This window comes from Zootoca vivipara, chromosome 12 (genome assembly GCF_965207765.1).
Source record: "Zootoca vivipara chromosome 12, rZooViv2.hap1.1, whole genome shotgun sequence".
NCBI classification, from domain to species: domain Eukaryota; kingdom Metazoa; phylum Chordata; class Lepidosauria; order Squamata; family Lacertidae; genus Zootoca; species Zootoca vivipara.
Genome location: NC_142595.1, coordinates 10,283,750 through 10,302,856, shown reverse-complemented (window position 1 = coordinate 10,302,856; position 19,107 = coordinate 10,283,750). Strand labels below are relative to the sequence as shown.

The following is a 19,107-nucleotide window of genomic DNA, read 5'->3' as shown; positions in this document are numbered from 1 at the left end:
AAATCCATCCATTATAATATCCCTTTATAAATCACCCTATTCCCACCCTTTCCCACCAAGCCCACCAAATTTGTTTCCACTTCTTCTGCCGTCTCTTCGATACTAAGCCTCCACTGTCTTTGCGTTGTTCTTTGATTCTGTGGATCGAAAGCAGTCCTTTGCATTGTCAAGTTCCAGTCGGACTTCATTCCCCCCCCCTTTTTCTATCCAGTTCACAGTACAGACCCTGGACTCCCTCTCTCACTAGGAGTCCAGCAGTATACACTGTTTCTTTTTTGAGGCCTCCTTGTATCCAACCAAAGTCCTGTTCCACATCTCTCACTTGTGGAACATTGTATCCTTCGTCTTCTTCCTCTTCTTCCAATATTTGTGTTTGCACATCTTGCATTTCTTCTTTGTTCATTGGGGTCATTTCTTTCTCAAGTCCATTTTCTGCACTATGACAATCACTCCTTTCTCTCCACAATTTACTAGTCTTTCTCAGCTGCTTGTTATTCTCATCCAGTTCCTGTTTAATTTCAAAGAGCACCACAAAAATCCTTTGCCAAGTCTTGTGATGATATTGTTGTGGCTACAGCCATCTTGGGTATCTCAAATTTCATATGAGTCCAGCAGATTGTACGGCCGGAAATGGCAGGGATCAAATTCCATCTTCTCTATCACCATTTTTAAGTCCAAACTGGATATATTCTTCCTTTAAAAACATTTCCCCCAAATTTCTAGAGTCTTAATCAATACTTCCAGTACTCTTTAAGCAAATTCTTTATTATTGCCATATTCTGAACACCATTCACTGACCCGTCCGGGAATCCGGGTCCAGCTTCCAGAGGGACTTTCTTTTAAAAATACCATAATTTTGCAGGATCCTCCACTTAATTCAAGCCTCTCCCCTGTGCCTGCTACAGAGGAGGGTTTTTAGGTCCACTTTCTAGTAAATTCAAAACATCCCACTTTATCAGCTTAGGGTTAGCTCATTGCATCACAGTCTCTCAAAAGGGGGCAATCGACTTCCTTTTTAAATCACCCCCTGTAGCGAATTCTTAATTTTTAAAAATTCTTTTTCAAAATACAGCTTTTTGCTAACAGGTTCCAATTTAGAGTCCTTACTTGAAAGAAGGAAGGAATCCACCGCTCTCCGCTTCCGGCACGTAGCTTCACTTCGCGAGGGTGACAATTTCGCTCAAGATGGCCCCCGCGACTACCACTCAAACTCTCTCCGGGGCTCTAAGGCTTACCGGGGAGTTGAGGAGTCGCAGAAACAGGGCGCCGCTGAGTCCTTCATCCCCAGAACGCACAATCTGGGGCTCTTTTGGGGTGGCGCATCACTATCACGCCTCCCCCCCCCCCACAGAGCCGGGTTGCCTCGGAGCTTGAGGCGAACCCCGCCGAACGGCGTTAGCAGTGGCCGGAAGTCCCAATCTTGTTGATTTGTAAGCTTGTTATATCTTAATCTTAGCTACCATACTGGAAAAATTCTTATTGTTATTTCTGATTCATTACTACCTATAATTCACTGTGACTTTTTGAATCCTTGCTATGTTTATCCTGTGCCTGTAAATTACTGCACAAACTTTGAATAGTAATATTTTTTTAAAAAGGATGAAGCAGAGTCCCAAAAAGTCATAGAATCATTTCTACTTCCTGAGGGAAGGACTTGAGATAAGCAAAAGCTAAGAAATTATGTAAAGGAAGCAACATTTTAATACACTGGTAAGCATGGAGAGCTGGTATATTGATACTTTTCCTTCCTTGAGGTCCAGCTGAGGCAGGATCACATGCCTCTGAAACTGTTGTGAGTAAGGAGTTTGTTTTGGCTCAAATTGGCAAAAGAAAGCAGTGGTGGTAACTGAGCTTGACAGAGGTACAGCGGTGCCTCGCTAGACGAATTTAATTCGTTCCAAGGGTCTTTTCTTATAACGAAAAATTCATCTAGCGAATCCCATAGGAATGCATCAATTTTTTTTGGATTTTTTTTTGCCCATAGGAACGCATTAATTGAATTTCAATGCATTCCTATGGGAAACCGAGATTCGCTAGACAAATTTTTCATAAAACGAATTCGTCTAGCAAGGCAACCTCCGCTTGAAAAATCCTTTCGTTAAGCGGAAATTTCGTTAAGCAGGGCATTCATTAAGCGAGGCACCACTGTATATGTCATGGTGGTCAAGTCAACAAGGCTTAGTAGGGTGTCCCGCACTTCAGATAAAGACCAGTATTAACACCTAGACTAACACCTATTTCCTTTTTCTTTTCTAGTTTCTGCATGTTTAAGCTCCTTAAACAGAAGAAGGGTGTGGTACGGTGTCCACTTTGCAATGCCAAAGTCACCAAAAGGTAAATTCCTCATAACAAAAATTAATTAGAACAGGATGAAGCAACTATGCAACAAAGCACACTGTGGTGCAGACCCAGGATAGCAGTTTCAAAAACAGGCAGATAACTAGAGCCTTCAGCAACAAGAACTCACCTGTGGAAGAACTTTTAATGCCTGAAGAGAGGCATGGCTATGGTTATCTCCCCACCCCATGGCAATTAAGCTTGAAAACTGCTCCTGTACATTTTTCAAATCTAATTACTGTTATGAGTGTATGAATGCCTTGCTGAATGAGTCTTGCTATGTGTGGGGGAGTGTGGATAGACAGGGTGCCCCCCCTATTTTTGCATTGGCTCCACCCACCAGCAACATGTGCCTCTTGGGCTGAAAACAGTTCTGCATCTCTACCTAAATTTTGATCAGAGCCCTGTTGTTTTTATTATGGCTTGCTGTTTTCACACCAAAGAACTCATGGAGTAAATGAGTATGAAACAGCAAGTGGAATACCTACTGTCTCTTGGGTTGTTATAAAGTGAGTAATTCTTTAATTAGACAAAAGCCTGCAGCATCTTAGAAATTCTAGCACCTACTGCTTAGAAACATTTCTTATTACTTATTCCACTTCCCCAATCCAGTCCCCTGAGCGCTGTGTCTCAGGGGACTGTAGATAAAAACATCCATATCAGCTTCTTGACTACACATCTTTGTTGTCTTGATTTTTTTCAGAAGTCTATGGGAAGATGTCCGATTTAAGCAAGTAATCAAAGTGGTGCTGGAAGCCATCCGTGGTTTTGAACATGACACGGGGCTCAAGTGTAGGTATTATGTATCTCCATGAACTTCTTCTTCCGAGACTTGCTAGACTTGGGGGAGGGCAAGCTGGGTTAGTTAGAATTCTGCCCCCCGGTTGTCTTCTTGTGATGCAGAACTGCACAACTGATTTTCTGCATCCTTAAATAGATCCCAAGATGATAGTTTTGCCTTATAAAGTTCTAAATGATTTGGTCTGTAGCATTTCATCTTCGGGCATCCTATCTCAACCTCTAAGACAGGTGGAAAACTGACTCAGTTTGAATTCCCATCAGCACTGCCAGCAAGGCAAATGGTCTGGGATGGTGGGAGTTGTAGTCCCAACAACATTTAGAGGGCCACTCCCTGCTCTAAGGTGTCAAACAGTACCCTTTGAAATGCATCTTCCTTACCTTGGCTTCATAGAACCAGACTGAATACAGGATGTGACCATTTTAGGTGTGTCCAATTGACACACAATTGCTGACACGTGAGTCCTTGTGGGCCTGGAAGAAGGTAGAATGGGGGCAGGATGTGCTTATATGCACTCCGCTGACATGTACAGGAGCTGGGAATGGAACCCCCCATGTGAAATGGTCGCTGCCTGTCGTGGGAGAAGAAGACATTAGTCTACAACCTTGGAGCCCTTCCTCTTGAAGTAGAGCAAAGTTTGAGCCTGGGTGCCTTCCAGAGATGATATAGTACCTTCCTATTTGGACAATTGTATGATAACTAGGAGTGAGGAAGCATTTTGGTTTTGCAATGTTTTAGAAATAGGAGTCTTTTAAAATTCTGTATAAAATTATGGTAAATGAAGCTTGCATTCTGCAAATGTTGTTACATATTGGTTGCCCCCAATGGAAGTGCCCCCTTCCCCAATCCAAGTCCAAAGGCAGCAGAATTCCTGAACCATAATGTGCAGCTCGGCTTGCTTTGTGCTGCAAAGCTCTCCTCTTATTAAAAGGTTGACTTCATGCCCCAGGTTTTTGAGATGAAGGGTTTGCTGCTTGATTATCTTAATCTTCTCAGTTTCAGATGATCTGTGTTTCCCCAAGAAAGGTTTAGAAGATGCTTCTGCTTCAGTTTCACAGAAAGAAAAACAAGTCATTGATTGTAAAGGCTACAGGGACAGACTGAAGAGTATGAAGGAAGTGAAAAAGAGAAATGCTAGCTTGGTAACAGTGTTTTCTCTCATTTTGCTTGCTATCCTAATCATATTTACAGAGTTATCCAACCCCTTGAACCACTATGTTGGAGAAGGTTTGGTGAGATAGAGGTGTCTCTCCCTGGCACTGCTGGTGAGGAATGCCCTGATGTGCCCACCCAAATGGTGGGTATGAGGAAACTATGACTGGCAGTAGCCAGCGGAAACTCCCAGAACAGGCATTCTGGGGGCAGAGCTGGACTGGCACAAGATTTGCTGGATCCTGAGCTGGCTCTGCTGCCATTATGTGATAGCAACAGGCCTGATCCAGTCCTCTACATTTTGCCAGCCTGGTTGCTCATGTAGCATAGAGGATTTCTCTCCTCATCCTTCTTCCCCATCTTCCTTCCTTTTTTCCAACATCTGCAGCGTACTTGGGGTTATCAAGTGGACTCCCATCTGGGCGTTGACCAAATACAGACCCGCTTGGCTTAAGCAAGATGGCTTCAAATTCAATTGCTTAGCCTATAAAATTATAAACAGCACTTGAGTTAGATTCCTAGGCTGTGAAAAGTGCTAGCATATAATCACTCCCTTTAGAATAACTATTTATTTTTAAAAAGCATCTGAATGAAAGCTGTTTTTATTGCTTTGGAGTATTGAAGCTATAATGCATTTTAATTGTCATCAAAATTACCGCTGTGAGGGATATTTTTCCATACTAATGTGTTTCAGGGAAGCTTCAAAGAGTAACTGTTAAGAAGGGACACTGCAGACTAAAGCAAAGGTTTGTTATAACCAAATGGTTTTGGCATTGCAGTAACCTTCAAGAAACTGGGAGATAAAAGTTAACTGGTCACCACAATTACATTTCCCTTTTTGTTTTCCCACTCTGCCTTTCTCTGGCTCCTGACCTGCCTTAAAGTCAGATCTTGTTGGTGGATAATCATGAGTGCCATCGTCTTAAGGGTAGGCACATCAATTAAAGGGGAGGAACCCAATCCACATAGAGGCAGCTGAGCTAGGAAATATAAGAAAATTGCAATGGTTTGAGTAGGCCGACTAGCCCATAACAAAGTGAAAAGCAGCACTGGTGTTGATGGGTAAGGGAAGTAAAGGGTAATTCCACATCAAATCAGCGCAAAAAACAAGGGTTTTGTCACCCACCGTCTTGGATTTTGATGAAACCTGGTGTACACACTTCCCTTATGGTTGAAAGAAACCCCCTTAATTCCCCCCCCCTCTATTTCAAATGGTTTTAAATTTATAGCACTTCAAAGTTTTGTGAAATCTGCATTGTCCCTCTTGAGACCCTTGGCACATGTGCATTTTATTTTATTTTCCTCCATAACCAATCATCAGATCTCTTTGAAATTTTACACGAAGCTCAATAAGAGGATGAGGATTTCAGGGGGAAAAATACAACAGCACTCAAAAGATTTTATAAATGCCTAAAACAAATTATAAATGTACTTTTTTGGTGGAAAAGCTAGGTTTAGAAAACATCAATTTTCAGCATGTTGGCATGATAGAACCCAAAGTTTTTGATGTTGAAAATTATTGCAAAGACATGCTTTTTCTCGACAAAGAATGACATTTATGGTTTTTTTAGTCCTTGTAACGGAAATTTTACATTTTTTGGACATCGTGGGGGGGGGAAATGGCTACTGGGTACAACTTTCCTACAATCCATAACTGTAGTAGAAAAAAATAATGAAACAAAGTTGTTCACCATTAAAATTAACATTTTACTCTGGTGAACAGCTGGTCACCAATTGAATATCCAGTGGAGGTAAGCTTGTATGTGAACTTCAGAAAGCCACCATCCATCCTCCAACTGCCTCCAGACACTCACACAGGACATTCACTGCCTTCACTGGTTTTGATTTAAAAGAGAGGTAGAGCTGGGTATCATCCACATACTGGTGAACATCCAGCCCCAAACCCCTGGTGATCTCTCACAGCGGCTTCATATAGATGTTGAAAAGCATGGGAGAGAATCAATTTTGTGATGAATACAGAGACCTAAAGACTAGACTGCATCTGGATTGCATGTTAACGTTTGTAGGCCCCTAACACATCTTCTGTGCTTCCCTTAGGAAGGTGAGACCTCCAACTTGCCATTAGTTGGTGGAACAAGGCGCTCCCTGAGAAAGAAAAGCAATTCCAGTAAATTCACTGTGTTTGAAATTGGTAAGTGTTTCAATAAATTGGGTCAGTCAGAATAGCAGGAGTTAGAACAATAATACTTACCTGTTGTCGTCTGCTGAAAGTAGCACCTTTGTATCCCTAAACGTGCCTGTTTTTTTTGTTTTACTACTTTTTCTTTAATAGTGTCCTCTTTTGTGGTAGATTACTATAAGGAATGGTGAATCTTGGTGGATCCTAATAGAATAATTGCTTACTGCTATAACTTGTCCCCAGATCACCTAGTGGGCATAGCTGAAAATGGGTTTGAACTTACTGCAAACATACGGTACTGTAAACAAGTATGCTCGTGCATGCTGCTTAATTGCTCCCACGTTGGTTGCCTTGCCTGGAGCTGGGGAAAACAGTGAGGCTTGGCATAGCAGTATGTGTGAACCGGGACTCATGATTTGTTTCTCCCCAACATATCTGAGTGGTAAGCCAAGAACAAACCTTGGCTTCCACTTGGGGTTTGTTTGGGGAGAAACTATACCATAACCTCTGATGTTCATTCCTGTTCTAGGCAGGTCTAGAAGGCAAAGAAGAGTGATGCTTGCTCAGAGCAAGCCATGGTTTATTGTTTGTTGTGGCATGCAAACCAGCTATCTGCCTTGCTTTCCCAAGACCAAATCCTGCCCAAACTTAACTTTCTGGGCCCTGATCCAGGTACACTGTTCACATTCCAGTGGACTGTCTGCCAGCAAATATTTTTTTTATTTATATGTTTCTATGAGCTGTATTGCTGATTCAGTCAACCTGGATTTTATGGAATATTTGAGGGAAAGCATTAGGTTCTGAACAGAGTGGCTACGATCCTGCTAAACCTTAGCCAACAATGCTAATTGTGGTTTTTGAATCCCCTTTTTGTCAAAATTATAATAGTAAACCTTGTTAATTTAAGGATCAGACTCTTCTGAAGATGCATTTAAGAAGGCAGATACAATCAAATGGTGAGTAGAGCCACCAATCAAATTGTTAGTACCCTTTTTGTTTACAATCTTCATTTTCCCCCTGCTGCATCTTGGGGGTGGTACACTACCATGCTTTGCAGATGTTCCTTTAATACTTAGTAGTGCTAATGGCCCTCTGGATCTGTGAATTGCAGCTGTGCAGTACAGGTAAGAGGAAAAAAACAACTCTAATGCCTTGTTACTCTGTAGCACCCTATGAAGATAAGTGTTCTGCAATGGCTGTTTCTTGGTCTTCTCTTTGCTGAGTGCTTATGTTTTCTATGTGGAATGTTTGCTGGGCTCTTTATGGATATGTGAATGGAAGGAAAGGTGACAGGGTGCAGGGTGGTATTTTTCAGAAAGCTTAGTTCAACCCAGGGACAACCGAGTATTGACTTCTAGTTTATTTTGAAGACCCAGAACCTGTGAAGTAGATCATTAATAAATTTATTGTTCTAATCTGCATTTATATCTAGGGTTCAGAAGATGGCACTAAGTTAATTATAAAATGCAAAAAAAAAAATAGATAGCATGTACTTGCTTAATCACAACTACTTGTTCAGTGTGAGATTTTAAACTGCCTCTGCTGAATCCCCAGTGCAGTGGAGCAGCTCCTGGGGGTGTTTCTATTTGACCCAGTTTAGACATGTTAAAAAATAGTTTGTTCTTCTATCAGTGAACCTTGGCCTCATATGAGGGGAGGAGATTTAAAGCTTCCGTTTCTTGTTAGGAATGAAGCATAGTTGCTGCTTTGGCTGAACTTAAACAAATGCTGATTTGTTCAAGGCAGTTTGTCAACAAGGCAGGGTGTTTTGTTTGTGTGATAACTTGCCTTGCTAGTTTGGTTTGAACAAACCACCGTTTGCCATTCAGAGCAAGCAACAAACAATGGTTTGTACTTAACCAAGAACAGAAGCATTAAGTCTTCTCTTACACACAAAAGAGATGGGAAAGTGTGTCATCCTGCTCCCTGTGCTTGTTTGTTGCAAGTGAATTTGGTCTATTTGTCCTTGAGATTTTTTGTTATCCTCAACAGGGCTCTTTTGGTCAAACTCATGATAGAACATAAATAGGATTTTGTGTGCTCTATGAATGGCACCCCTCACACACAGTATTCTGGGCCAACGAAAGCAGACATCTGTTCACAATATGAATTATGTATCATTTTATATATTTAGTTTTCCATCCAGTTTAGAGCCTTTTGAGGATGAAACTGTGCTGTTTAACCATGCGTCTGGTGAATCAGTCTTACATATGAAAACTCATGCCATAATAAATTCACTTTATAATTTTAAGGTTCATGGTGCAAAACAAAGACCACCACTGGACATACATCTGGGGTTGCTAACAAAGGAAAAATAGGGCCAGTGCAGACCCTGCTTCCCATCAGTTGTTTGTTCCTTGCTCAGCTCGTTCCAGGAGTTGTGGGAAGGGGAATGCAGAATTCAAAGGAAAAGTACCAAATACATTATATTTCAGGCCACTTTCTTTGAACCAAAAGTTCTACTCACAACAGTGCAGGAGGGAGTAGCCATTTAAAGGCTACCTTAAAAGAGCTCCACACTTGCGACTGTTCTTCCCTGAATGTAAAATGATTTTCTTACTACTTCTACAGTTTAGTGCAATTTAAACATTTGTATGTGTTCCTTGCTTTAATCTGAGGCATAATAGGGTTGCCTTGTCCCGATCTACAAATCTGGGAAGCCTAATTTGCATAGTATGCTTTTTTTTTGCTAAGTATGCAAATGCCCTGCTTTTATGTAAAAATGTGTTTTTAAATTGAATTATAAATATTTAAAATTGCAACATGTTTGCATGCAACTCAATGAAGCACAAGGTTCCTGCAAGCAGTTGAACACTGAATTTGGGCTGGAAGGGGCTCTGAGGAGGCACTGGAACTCGATTGACCTGAGGTGTATCGAATTGCAGCTAACTTTAGTAAAATCTCCCTCTGCCTGGACTGAATGTCTAAACAGATAGACCTTTACAGAATTTTTTCATTGGTGCTTTTCATGGAGCTGTTGCTGTAGAGGAAGTTTCTCTTTGCTTTCCCCCTCAAATGCCGAATAGAAATGTAGTGGCTATCCCATAATACATGGGATCAACATGTTGCCCTCCATATATTTTAGACTGCAGCTCCCATCAGCCCAAAAAGCATGGTCAGTGGTCCTGGATCGTGGGAGTTATAGTTCAGAACATTGGGATGCACTGCATACACTATCTCTGCCATCGTTCCTTGTACTTAACAAGAAATGTAGTGATTGTGGCCTTTTCACAGGGACTCTGTTCTTATTGTGCTTGGTTCCCATTGAATCTATGGAACCTAAGTACTGTACAATTATCTTACTCTGGATCCAACCCTTGGTTTGGGGGTGGTAGGTTGAGAGAGAGCTACTTGCTCACTTTCCAGGAGTTTATCTGTTATGTTTATAGCAGTGTTTCTCAAACATGGGTCCCCAGCTGTTGTAGTCCAACAATAGCTGGGGAATCCAAGTTTGAAAAACACAGGTTTATAGGCTTAAAAAAAATCAAAATACTGTCTCACTGCCACCTGTTATTTGCTTGTGCGGGAATTGGAGAAAGGGTCCAGTGGCAAAATTGATGAAAAAAGGGGCACTGAGTTCAGAAACTAGCACCTGAAGCATAGGTGCCGAGTTGTACCCATCACATGTGTGGCGACTGTCACATTGGGAGAGGCCAACCAGGCTTCCTCCCGTTGCGACAGTCGCCTGCCAGGGGGCACAGCTTTGGGAGACGCCGTGCAGTGACTTCCCTCCAGGCCTCTGCCCCCTCAAGATTATGGGGGCTTAGCCCCATTCCAGCAGACATTAGGGGGGGGTGTCTGTAGAAGCCTCAACCCCATAGAGTTGGCGCACCTGACCTAAAGGAAGATTGGGTGGAGAAGACGGAGGCAAGGAAAAGATGTAGGTGGAACAGGCAGAGAACTGAAAAAGGAGGCAAAAGTGGAGATCAGAGAACCTTGTGCACAGGGCCAATGGTTGATCACTGAAAATAGGCAGGTGGCTGGGTGGGAAATTTAGAGTGGCATTGTGAGGACTGAATGTGTCATGCTGATTTGCTCTAACAGGGTCAATTTGTGAAGGATAACAGGACTGCGTGTGCTTCTTATGGCTATCTTGTTCCCGTTGAGGATTAAAATTTGACTCTTGCTTCTATGGCTTGTGAGCAGAGAACAGAGTCACACAAATCCAGTTCTGCAAAGCACAAGTTATTCCACAGTAGTTTGTCTCATTGTAGCAAGGTCAGACTTTGCAGTTGCAGCTCTAGTCAGTGAGACCTTTGCTACTGTCTCTCCCTGCTGAAGTGTTTTAGTGGATTTATTTCTTTTCTTTCTTGCCACTTGTTGGTGCTGTGCATGAATCTTTTAACATCTTTTCTATGACACTCGGTGGGGGTAGTTTCATAGTTATACAAAATTCATAAACATCAGATCAATATATTCCTACGCTACAAAAAATTCTGTAATAGTCAGGGATGTCAAAGGATAATGCACACTTTAGCCCAGGTGTGGCCAACCTGTGGCTGACTATTGTTCATGCTGATTGAGGCAGATGAGAGGAGTAGCCCAATAACCTAGGAGACCCATAGCTTATCCACCTCTGCTTTAGTCACAAATAAACTCTCCCCACTCAAGCAGCCAATACAGTATATCAAAAAATTGTGGCATATCATAAAAGCAACCAAATTCACCCTAAAACCAACAAAGCTAAAAGAGAAGGACCAGCCTACAGGACCTTTTACCAGGCACATACACTTTATTACAGCACAATAGAGCTCTCATACCTCTCCTCCAAAGCCCTCTGACTACAGTTTAGAAAGAGAGTAAGAAAAAAGGAGATACATTTCTCACTACTTCTCCAAGTGGCATGTTAAAAGGAGCAATGGATTCTGGTGGTAGCTGTTAATTTATAGCTTAGCCTGCAGCATTTATGACACACATCTGAACTGGGAGGGTAAAGGAACTACAGCCTGGGCCACTCACTGGGCTTCAGGCAAGTTGTCTTCTGAGTCAGCTGGTCTTCTCAGATGCAACAGGAGAGATATGCCAGAGCTTGGAACAAGTAGAGTTCCTTATCCCACTTCTTTGTTCCTGTGCTTAGTTGGCATTTGCATCAAGACTTCTTTAGATGACCATCATGTCCTGGAAGATGGGTCAACTGCATGATGGCTGGTTCAACAGCTCTATTATTGGAAGTTTGAATGGGATGGGCCAAGGAGAGCAACTCTTGCCACTTCTTAATTGGTTACAGAAGTCCTGGTACCCAGTGGAACAGCTGTAGTTGCTTGGGAGATGCCATATGTCATTCCCATCTTCTGTTGTCAATCTTTCCTCACTTCTAGATTTCCTGAAACAAATTGGAAGAATAGGGGGGGAGTATGGACACAGTATGGAGCAGGCATCCCCAAACTGCGGCCCTCCAGATGTTTTGGCCTACAACTCCCATGATCCCTAGCTAACAGGACCAGTGGTCAGGGATGATGGGGCTTGTAGTCCAAAACATCTGGAGGGCCGAAGTTTGGGGATGCCTGGTATAGAGGCATCGTGATTTTAAAAAAAATATTGATTTTTTTACTTGCCCTTCACAAGGTCCTAGGATGCTGCACAGCAATTTAAGACACAACTTTAGAGTTTAAAATAAATATAATCAAAAGTATCGAGTGTCAAAGGCTAGGATAAAGAGATGCATCTTCAGGATGCAACGAAAGCTACATAATGAAGGTGCCAGATTCATATTTGTAGGGAAGGCATTCAATTAACTTAGGGACTGTCACAGAGAAAGTCCTCTTCTGCCCCCCCCCCAAAAAAAACCCTTGAGGGCGTTAAGAACTACCAACAGGGCTTCCTCTGCTGATCTTAACAAGGGTCTGCAGGGAAGGAAGTGGTCTTTTAGATATCTGAGGCCTAAATTTAGGCCTTTGGATAATAATGTGAGCACCTTGAAGGGTTCGTTCTTTACTGTGCTTATTTCCCTGAACCCCTGTACTGGGGTTGTAAACCCTAAAGGCAGGAACCTGGTTTTAAGAGGTTGTTTGCAGTTCATCATTTGGTCACCTGGGCATTCTTGTTTCATTTTTCTTCTTCGCAGTGTGAGTTTAAGACGAAATTATCCAGCTCGAGTTGATGAAGGGCGTGCCAAGAATGAAAGCCCAAGCCCTTTTCACATGGAGTTTTCTGAGCTGAGTGCTGAAGATGAGACATCATTAAATATCCTAGGTATGGGGATTTTTTCTCGATGGCACCTGAAATAAGAATCCAAATGCCTAGGCATCAAGCAGGCTCAGTTCACCACTCGGGGTTTTTTACTTGTGTCTTGTGAAATTCAGCTAGCACACTTTTCTTGGGCCTGATTTTTACAACTTGCTGCATTATCACAGGGAGTTCCAAAACCTGACCACAACTCCTCAAAAAAATAGCCCCCCTTCTGGGAAGGGTTAGGGTAGCTTTATCAGGAACCTGGTTCCTAGGAGAGTGGTGGCAGGGCTTGGACTAGCTTAATTGGTAGTGAGAAGGCAGCAGTTAAGAAAGGTAGCTGGTGTAAGAGGCAAGCCAATCCCATTTCTAATCTTTTCTATTTTCAGGTGTATGTGATTATTTGGAAGGTCTTGGAAACACAGAAGGAACTATGGCCAGCACTGGAAAGTTAGAAATTCTTGAGAAGAATGCTGCTGTGGCAAAGAGTCAGGGTTTGTCTTCTCCAGATCCCTGCTTGGGTAAACATGACAGGAACTCCAATTCCGTGCCAGAGGGTGGTTCTTGCTCTTTACTCAACATGGCACCATTGGTTGGTGAAGCCACAAAGCCCACTGCAGATAAACAGGCTGGTCATGATGCAGGAAATGTTAGTATGGGGCTGCCTTCTGGAAGTAAACACATCCTGTGTGAAAATGAGGAACAGCTACTGCAGTCACAAACTTCCCCTGAGCGTCCTCTGAGTCAAGTCTCTGGGAAGAAACTGATGCGGAGCATCCAGAAAGTCAAAGCATGGCTGTCTAAAAGCAAGGAGGGTCTTTCTCCAAGATCCTTGCAAGATATTCACACACAGGAGGTGGATCAAGATCCAGACTTGTCAGATGGAGACTCTCTGGTCTCCCAGAAGACTGAGCAGATTGGAGACCAGAAACTGTTCACAGTGGAATGTGAAGGTGACAGGTCTTTGCCCAAGCCAGTTGCCTCTAAAGCTGAAGATAAACTATTTGGGAGAACATACAAGAGGAAACACAAATCAACCCTTCTTTGGAATAAGAGTGAAACGGTTCGTATCCAAGCAAAGGAAGGCGTTGCTATGAATACAGAATCCTGTGATGCACCTGTAAAAAGATTATCGAGAAAGAGGAAGGCTACATCTGAATTGCTACCAGATGACTTCATTAGGAGGCAAGATGTGGAAGTAAATAGTAGGAGGCCTGGTGGAGATGAAGATGTTGCTTTGGAAGAAGGTGGCCAAGTTCCTGCTCTTGTAGATGATAGCCCTGTGGCAGATCAAAAGGAAGTTGAGCTGCCAACTGAATTTCCTGTCAAGGAAGGGCTGTCTGTTTTGGAAACTGATTTAAATGAACCATCTCAGAGTATATGCCAGAAATCGCCAGAATCAAACCTTAACCATCTAAAGAAAAAAAGTAACACTTTGAGCAAGATACGTAGACAGTTAATCAAGCCTGTTGGTGCATTGCAGTTAATGATGGACAGAAGCTCCAGGTCCCCTGAGAGGGCAAAGATACAGACTAATGATAAGTTAAGGGAAGCTGGCGCAGGCCGTGTGCAAGTCAGACGGAGCAGAAGGCTTCAGTTGTCAACAGAAGAAACCTGGAGGAGAAGTGAGCCAGTAAAGCGAGGAAGGAAACAGTTGGATAAGAGAGAGACAAAGAAGCGTAGGTGGTCTCATGAAGAAAACATGACAACGTCTTCCATAGCAGAAAATTACCCCAATGTATTGCAGGGCAGGCTCCAAAAGGACCTATCTTTGTCAGATACCAGCCTGATGGACGTGGAAGGGGATGCAAGTGAAGCTTGTGCTAACCCTCCAGCTTCTCCTCAGGTAGGTGTTGAACAAACCACAGAGGGCAGCAGTCCTTGTTGCATTGTTCCCAGTGCAAGTTCCCAGGACAGCTGCTCACTTCTGCATTTTGCTTCTCCGGAGGTGGAGCAAACCACTTCTGAGGACAAACAGCTCACAGTAGCACACCAGACTGAGAAGAATGTGTTATGTACCCAGAAACTAGAGGGCGATGAGTTTTGCACAGGGGATATGATGAGAAGCTGTAAACCCCCTGAAACAAATGATGAAGCTGCAGGAACTTTGGAGCTGAACTCAGAAACTGAGGACAGTGAACTGGATACAAACTTCATGCAGAAGATATTCAATGGCTGCAAACGCCAGTCATTCTTGTTGCATCCAGTAAAGGAATCTGCTGCAGAAATTCAAAAAGAGACCCGCATTGGCTTGGGGGAAGATGGCAAGGTTGACTGTTTGAAGAAATCGACTTGCATCGATAAATTTTGTGAGGAGAGAAGAGATGCTGTTGCCTGTGAGGTGAACAGCTCTGTCCAAAGACTGGCATCTTGTGCTACTGGTTTCCCTGATCATGAGAGGAGAACTGAGCACCCGCAGCTTGCCTCAAAAACTGCGTTCCCAGATCATCCATCCACACCAGATCAATTAGCCAGCAAGAATCCTGACAGTCCTCAGCAAAGTCAAAAGCCAGTAACTAAAAAGAGTACGTCCCCTCAAATTAGGGGAGAAGTTGCAAACTCAAATAACAGCAGCAGCAGTGGAAGCCCAAATGTCTGGAGAAATGGCATCATCCAAAGCACCAGTTTAAGTGTCATTAATGAGACAAGTTCTAGTATAGACAACTCTGAAGATGCAGAATCTGAAAGCACTAAAAACAAAGGGCTGGCCTTAAGCGCTCAGCCAGAATTCATACAGCCATGTCCTGTAATTTGTCAGCTACCACATTCTGAATTCTGTGGCATCCAAGGTGAAAAGAATAGCCCCATGGAACAAAAGCAACTGCATGGTGACACAGAAGAAGCAACCAATAATTGCAGTACAGGCGCTCCTAGGAGTTTGGTTCACAGTAATAATATGGAACAGTGCGCTGAGGAGGAGTCCCATGGCTTTGAGCTGTCCTCGGAGACACCAGAGGGCTTGCTGGGCCCTGTCATCAGAAGCATAGAGGGCTCACCTAACCTTGGGGAAATAGAGAGGAGAGATAGCTTGGCCATGTCTCCTGCCACAGAGGAGCACACCCCACTTAAGAGAGACCTGGGTAGTGGCAACAGAAGAAGTTCCAGGCTGAGCCATAAAGGCCTCATTCGCACACAGCAGAGATGGGCACGGAAGCTGCCATCCTCGGAGGAAGATTCCAGTGAAGATGAAGAGTTGCCATCCTTTCAGGCACTGATATTTGGCAAATCGGCAAGCACACCGCTAGAACCATTGAAAAAGAAGACATCGGGAGGGGTGCCAGCACTGAAGAGCAGCAGCAAATGTAATGTAGAAACCAAGGATGAGCATGTCTGTCCAAGTCAGGATTCGGAGTGCTCTATGAAGTTGTTTTCTTCCCAGTCACACACAGCTGAGGATTTCCGCAGCAGGCCTCATGACTCAAGACACTTAACTCCAGCTCCCACTTCTAGAGCAAATCTGGAAAGTCTTAGTGGGGATAAAAAAGCCACTCAACCCAGGGATGAAGTCTCAAAAGATGCTGGACAACAGAAAGATGAACAGCAAGAACAAGTGGATTCAGAATTCAATTTAGGTACAAATATATGATTTTTTAATTTGTGCTATTTTAAATCCCCTACCTTCATATTGAATCCTCTCTCTTTTGCTTCTTATTGCTCAGATGAAAATGAGGTGTTTTTACACTACGGTGTACTGTTTTATGAGTTAGCTTGTGTCTGCAAGCCATAGGCCCATATATACCGGTAGAAACAGCTAAGGAGGCGATGGTACCTCCTTTGATATATCCAGTTTAAGGAAGAATCCTGTTTCACTTTAATGTCTTCATACTGCATTTTAAATGCTAACTGAAACAGAGGCTCTTGTTTTCTCCGCCTGTAAGTGTGTTTATATTACACTATTACCCCTACCCTGGGTTTTCTGAATACAGAGGGGAGATGCACATACCAGACATTTTTAATATTCACTACAGCAGTCACCAGTGTGCCTATAGTGCTGAATAAAGTATAAATTGGCCCTTAGACCTTTTACAACAGGGAAGGTTGTAAACCTCTGGCCTGCAGGTGATGCTCCCCTTTTCAGCCTGTGCTGCCCTCCTGTATTACGTTGGTTTTAAAAAAATCTCCTATTGGTGCAGTAGAATATTTTTTAAAAGCTTAATTGTTGCATGGAGGGAGTGGCCAAGCAATTTTCAGTGTTGGTTGAAGCTGTTGAGGTAAGTGTTAACCTCCATGTACTGTTCATATATATTGTGTTCTCAGTGCCTAACATTGAATAAACCCGGGTGCATAAAGATTTGTCCCTGTCACTGTATCTTAACTGCTACTTTAAGCCCAGGTTGTGATTCTGTAGGAAGCTGGGAACTTTCCTAACCTTCCCCATTCCTTCTTGTTCTTTCAGCCAAAGCTCCCCTCTTCCTTTCTAGGGAGTGGTATGTTGGGCACATCTTTGTATCAATAAATAAGAAGCCTTGCCTGGGAATTATCTCTGCATACTCTCCAATATTTTGTATGAGAAACAGGGTTCTTGTCTTTTGAAGGTGAAGAGACCTTGGACTATGACAGCGAAGCTAGCTGCTTGGGGGATTCATCAGGCCTTTCTTCCCAGAGTGAGATTCTCACCACACAGGTATGAAATGGTGCAGTTTCAGGCATGGCTGTGAAGGACTAATGCAGACAAGCTGCCGCAAGGAAGGATAAGATTTGGGAGGAGAGAAGTTTTGGAAAGCTAGTGGTATACAGGAACCACATGTCATACTGGAAACATGGTTGAACCTTTATCACTGGAGGCCTTTAAGAGCTGGTTGGACCAGCATGGATTAACGAGCGAGAATCAATCTTATGTTATTTATTGTTTGTTTAATAACTCATTCTTCTTCCCAATGGAGCCATAGGTGGCAAGCACATCCACTTTTTTAAAAAGCATTCTAAAACAGTTTAAAGCATTTTAAGTTATCATTAGTAACATTATTTCATCCAATGATCTTTGGGTTGCCAGGGATAGCATTTTTCAGCCACCAAATACATGGTGGATAGGAATGTTTTCAAAGTTAATAATGTTGGAGATGGGTGCTCCTCACCAGGGTAGGCATTTCACAAATAGGGAACCGCTACTGAAAAGGCCCTGTCATAGGTCAGTTTCCAGTGGCAGCACCCCCAGCAAGGCCTTATCTGCTGATTGTAGGGCCCGAGTTGGTTGATATTGGGGGGGTGCTCTTTGGGGTACTTGGACCCCAAGCCATTTTGGGCTTCATAAGCTACTACTAACACCTTGAATTGGGCCTTGTAGCTCACTTGCAGCCAGTGCTGTGCTTAGCAACCACATTCTGCATTGGCAGCAGCTTCCCAAATCCTATCAGTTTGCTAGGATGGACAATGATCTGGAAGTTGGGAGTCCAGCAATATCTAGAACATGACAGTCAAACCTTTCATACCAAGTGGGCCACAAGAGTACTTTGACCTGAAACTTATTGGTGTTGTGGGTGGGGAGAGAAGAGGCCAAAATTTCACACACACACGCGCACACACACACACACACACACACACACACACACACACACACCCAGTACCCTTGCGCTGCCTTCCAGAAACTGGGTAAGTGAGGTGCTGGGCTTTGGGAAGGAAATATGAGGATCTGACAGGGTCCTAGAGCCTGCCTTCTCTCCTCCTCCCCAAAGCTGAGAAAATGCTAACTGGGCTTTGGGAAGGAGATGGGAGGACTCTTGGACCCTGTCAGAGCCTAAACGCCTCCTTCCCAAAGCCCAGCACATTGCTTAACTGGCTTTTGGAAGGCGGCACAAGGGCTGTGGGGGAGGGAGGCATCCAGTGTTGCTGAGGGCAAAAAAGGCATCGAGGGCCGCATGTGATCCTCAGGCAACACATTGGACTGCCCTGGTCTAGAAGGCACCTCATGGGCTGCTCTAGGATCTCCTTCATGGAAGGAGAAAACAATGTTGCTCTTACCATGATATGTTCATTCTCTTTAGCGCAGGCATAGGCAAACTTTGCCCTCCAGATGTTTTGAGACTACAATTCTCATCATCCCTGACCACTGTTGGGATGGTGGGAGTTGTAGTCCCAAAACATCTGGAGGGAAGAGTTTGTCTATGCTTGCTTTAGCGGGTATTGGTATCTTACTCACCCAGGTATGGTTGTTTCACTGCTTGTGATCAGGCTGGGAGAGACTCCCGGGGCTTTCAGTCAGAATAATTTGAGTACAGTGGTACCTCTGGATGTGAACAGGATCTGTTCCAGAGCCCCGTTCGCATCCAGAACAGTACATAACCCGCGTCAGTGCTTCTGCACATGCGCAGGTCGCAATTTGGTGCTTCTGTGAACTGCCGAACCCGGAAGTAACCCATTCCATTACTTCCGGGTTTGGCGCGTTCGTAACCCATGTTGTACACAACCCGCAGCATTCGTATCCAGAGGTATGACTGTACTGAGAGTACTCTTCTCTTCCCCATCAATCTTCTCTGTGCCCTTGCTTATACCTCTGTATTGCACCACAACGTTG

At 43.5% G+C, this 19,107-nt stretch overlaps 1 protein-coding gene across 2 annotated transcripts in view; it reads left to right on the top strand.

Annotated features, from left to right (window-relative positions):
* BRCA1 (BRCA1 DNA repair associated) overlaps window positions 1–19,107 on the top strand; it is a 46,251-nt gene that overhangs the window by 6,832 nt on the left and 20,312 nt on the right. Inside the window, exons 4-11 of one of the 2 annotated variants that reach the window (XM_060282280.2) lie at window positions 2,257–2,334; window positions 3,041–3,129; window positions 4,187–4,278; window positions 6,347–6,440; window positions 7,336–7,384; window positions 12,493–12,620; window positions 12,986–16,168; window positions 17,132–17,220. In XM_060282280.2, coding sequence (XP_060138263.2) covers window positions 2,257–2,334; window positions 3,041–3,129; window positions 4,187–4,278; window positions 6,347–6,440; window positions 7,336–7,384; window positions 12,493–12,620; window positions 12,986–16,168; window positions 17,132–17,220 — 3,802 coding nt within the window. Of the gene's footprint in view, window positions 1–2,256; window positions 2,335–3,040; window positions 3,130–4,132; window positions 4,279–6,346; window positions 6,441–7,335; window positions 7,385–12,492; window positions 12,621–12,985; window positions 16,169–17,131; window positions 17,221–19,107 lie in introns of both variants that reach the window. The other variant, XM_035136493.3, reaches the window with a different exon arrangement.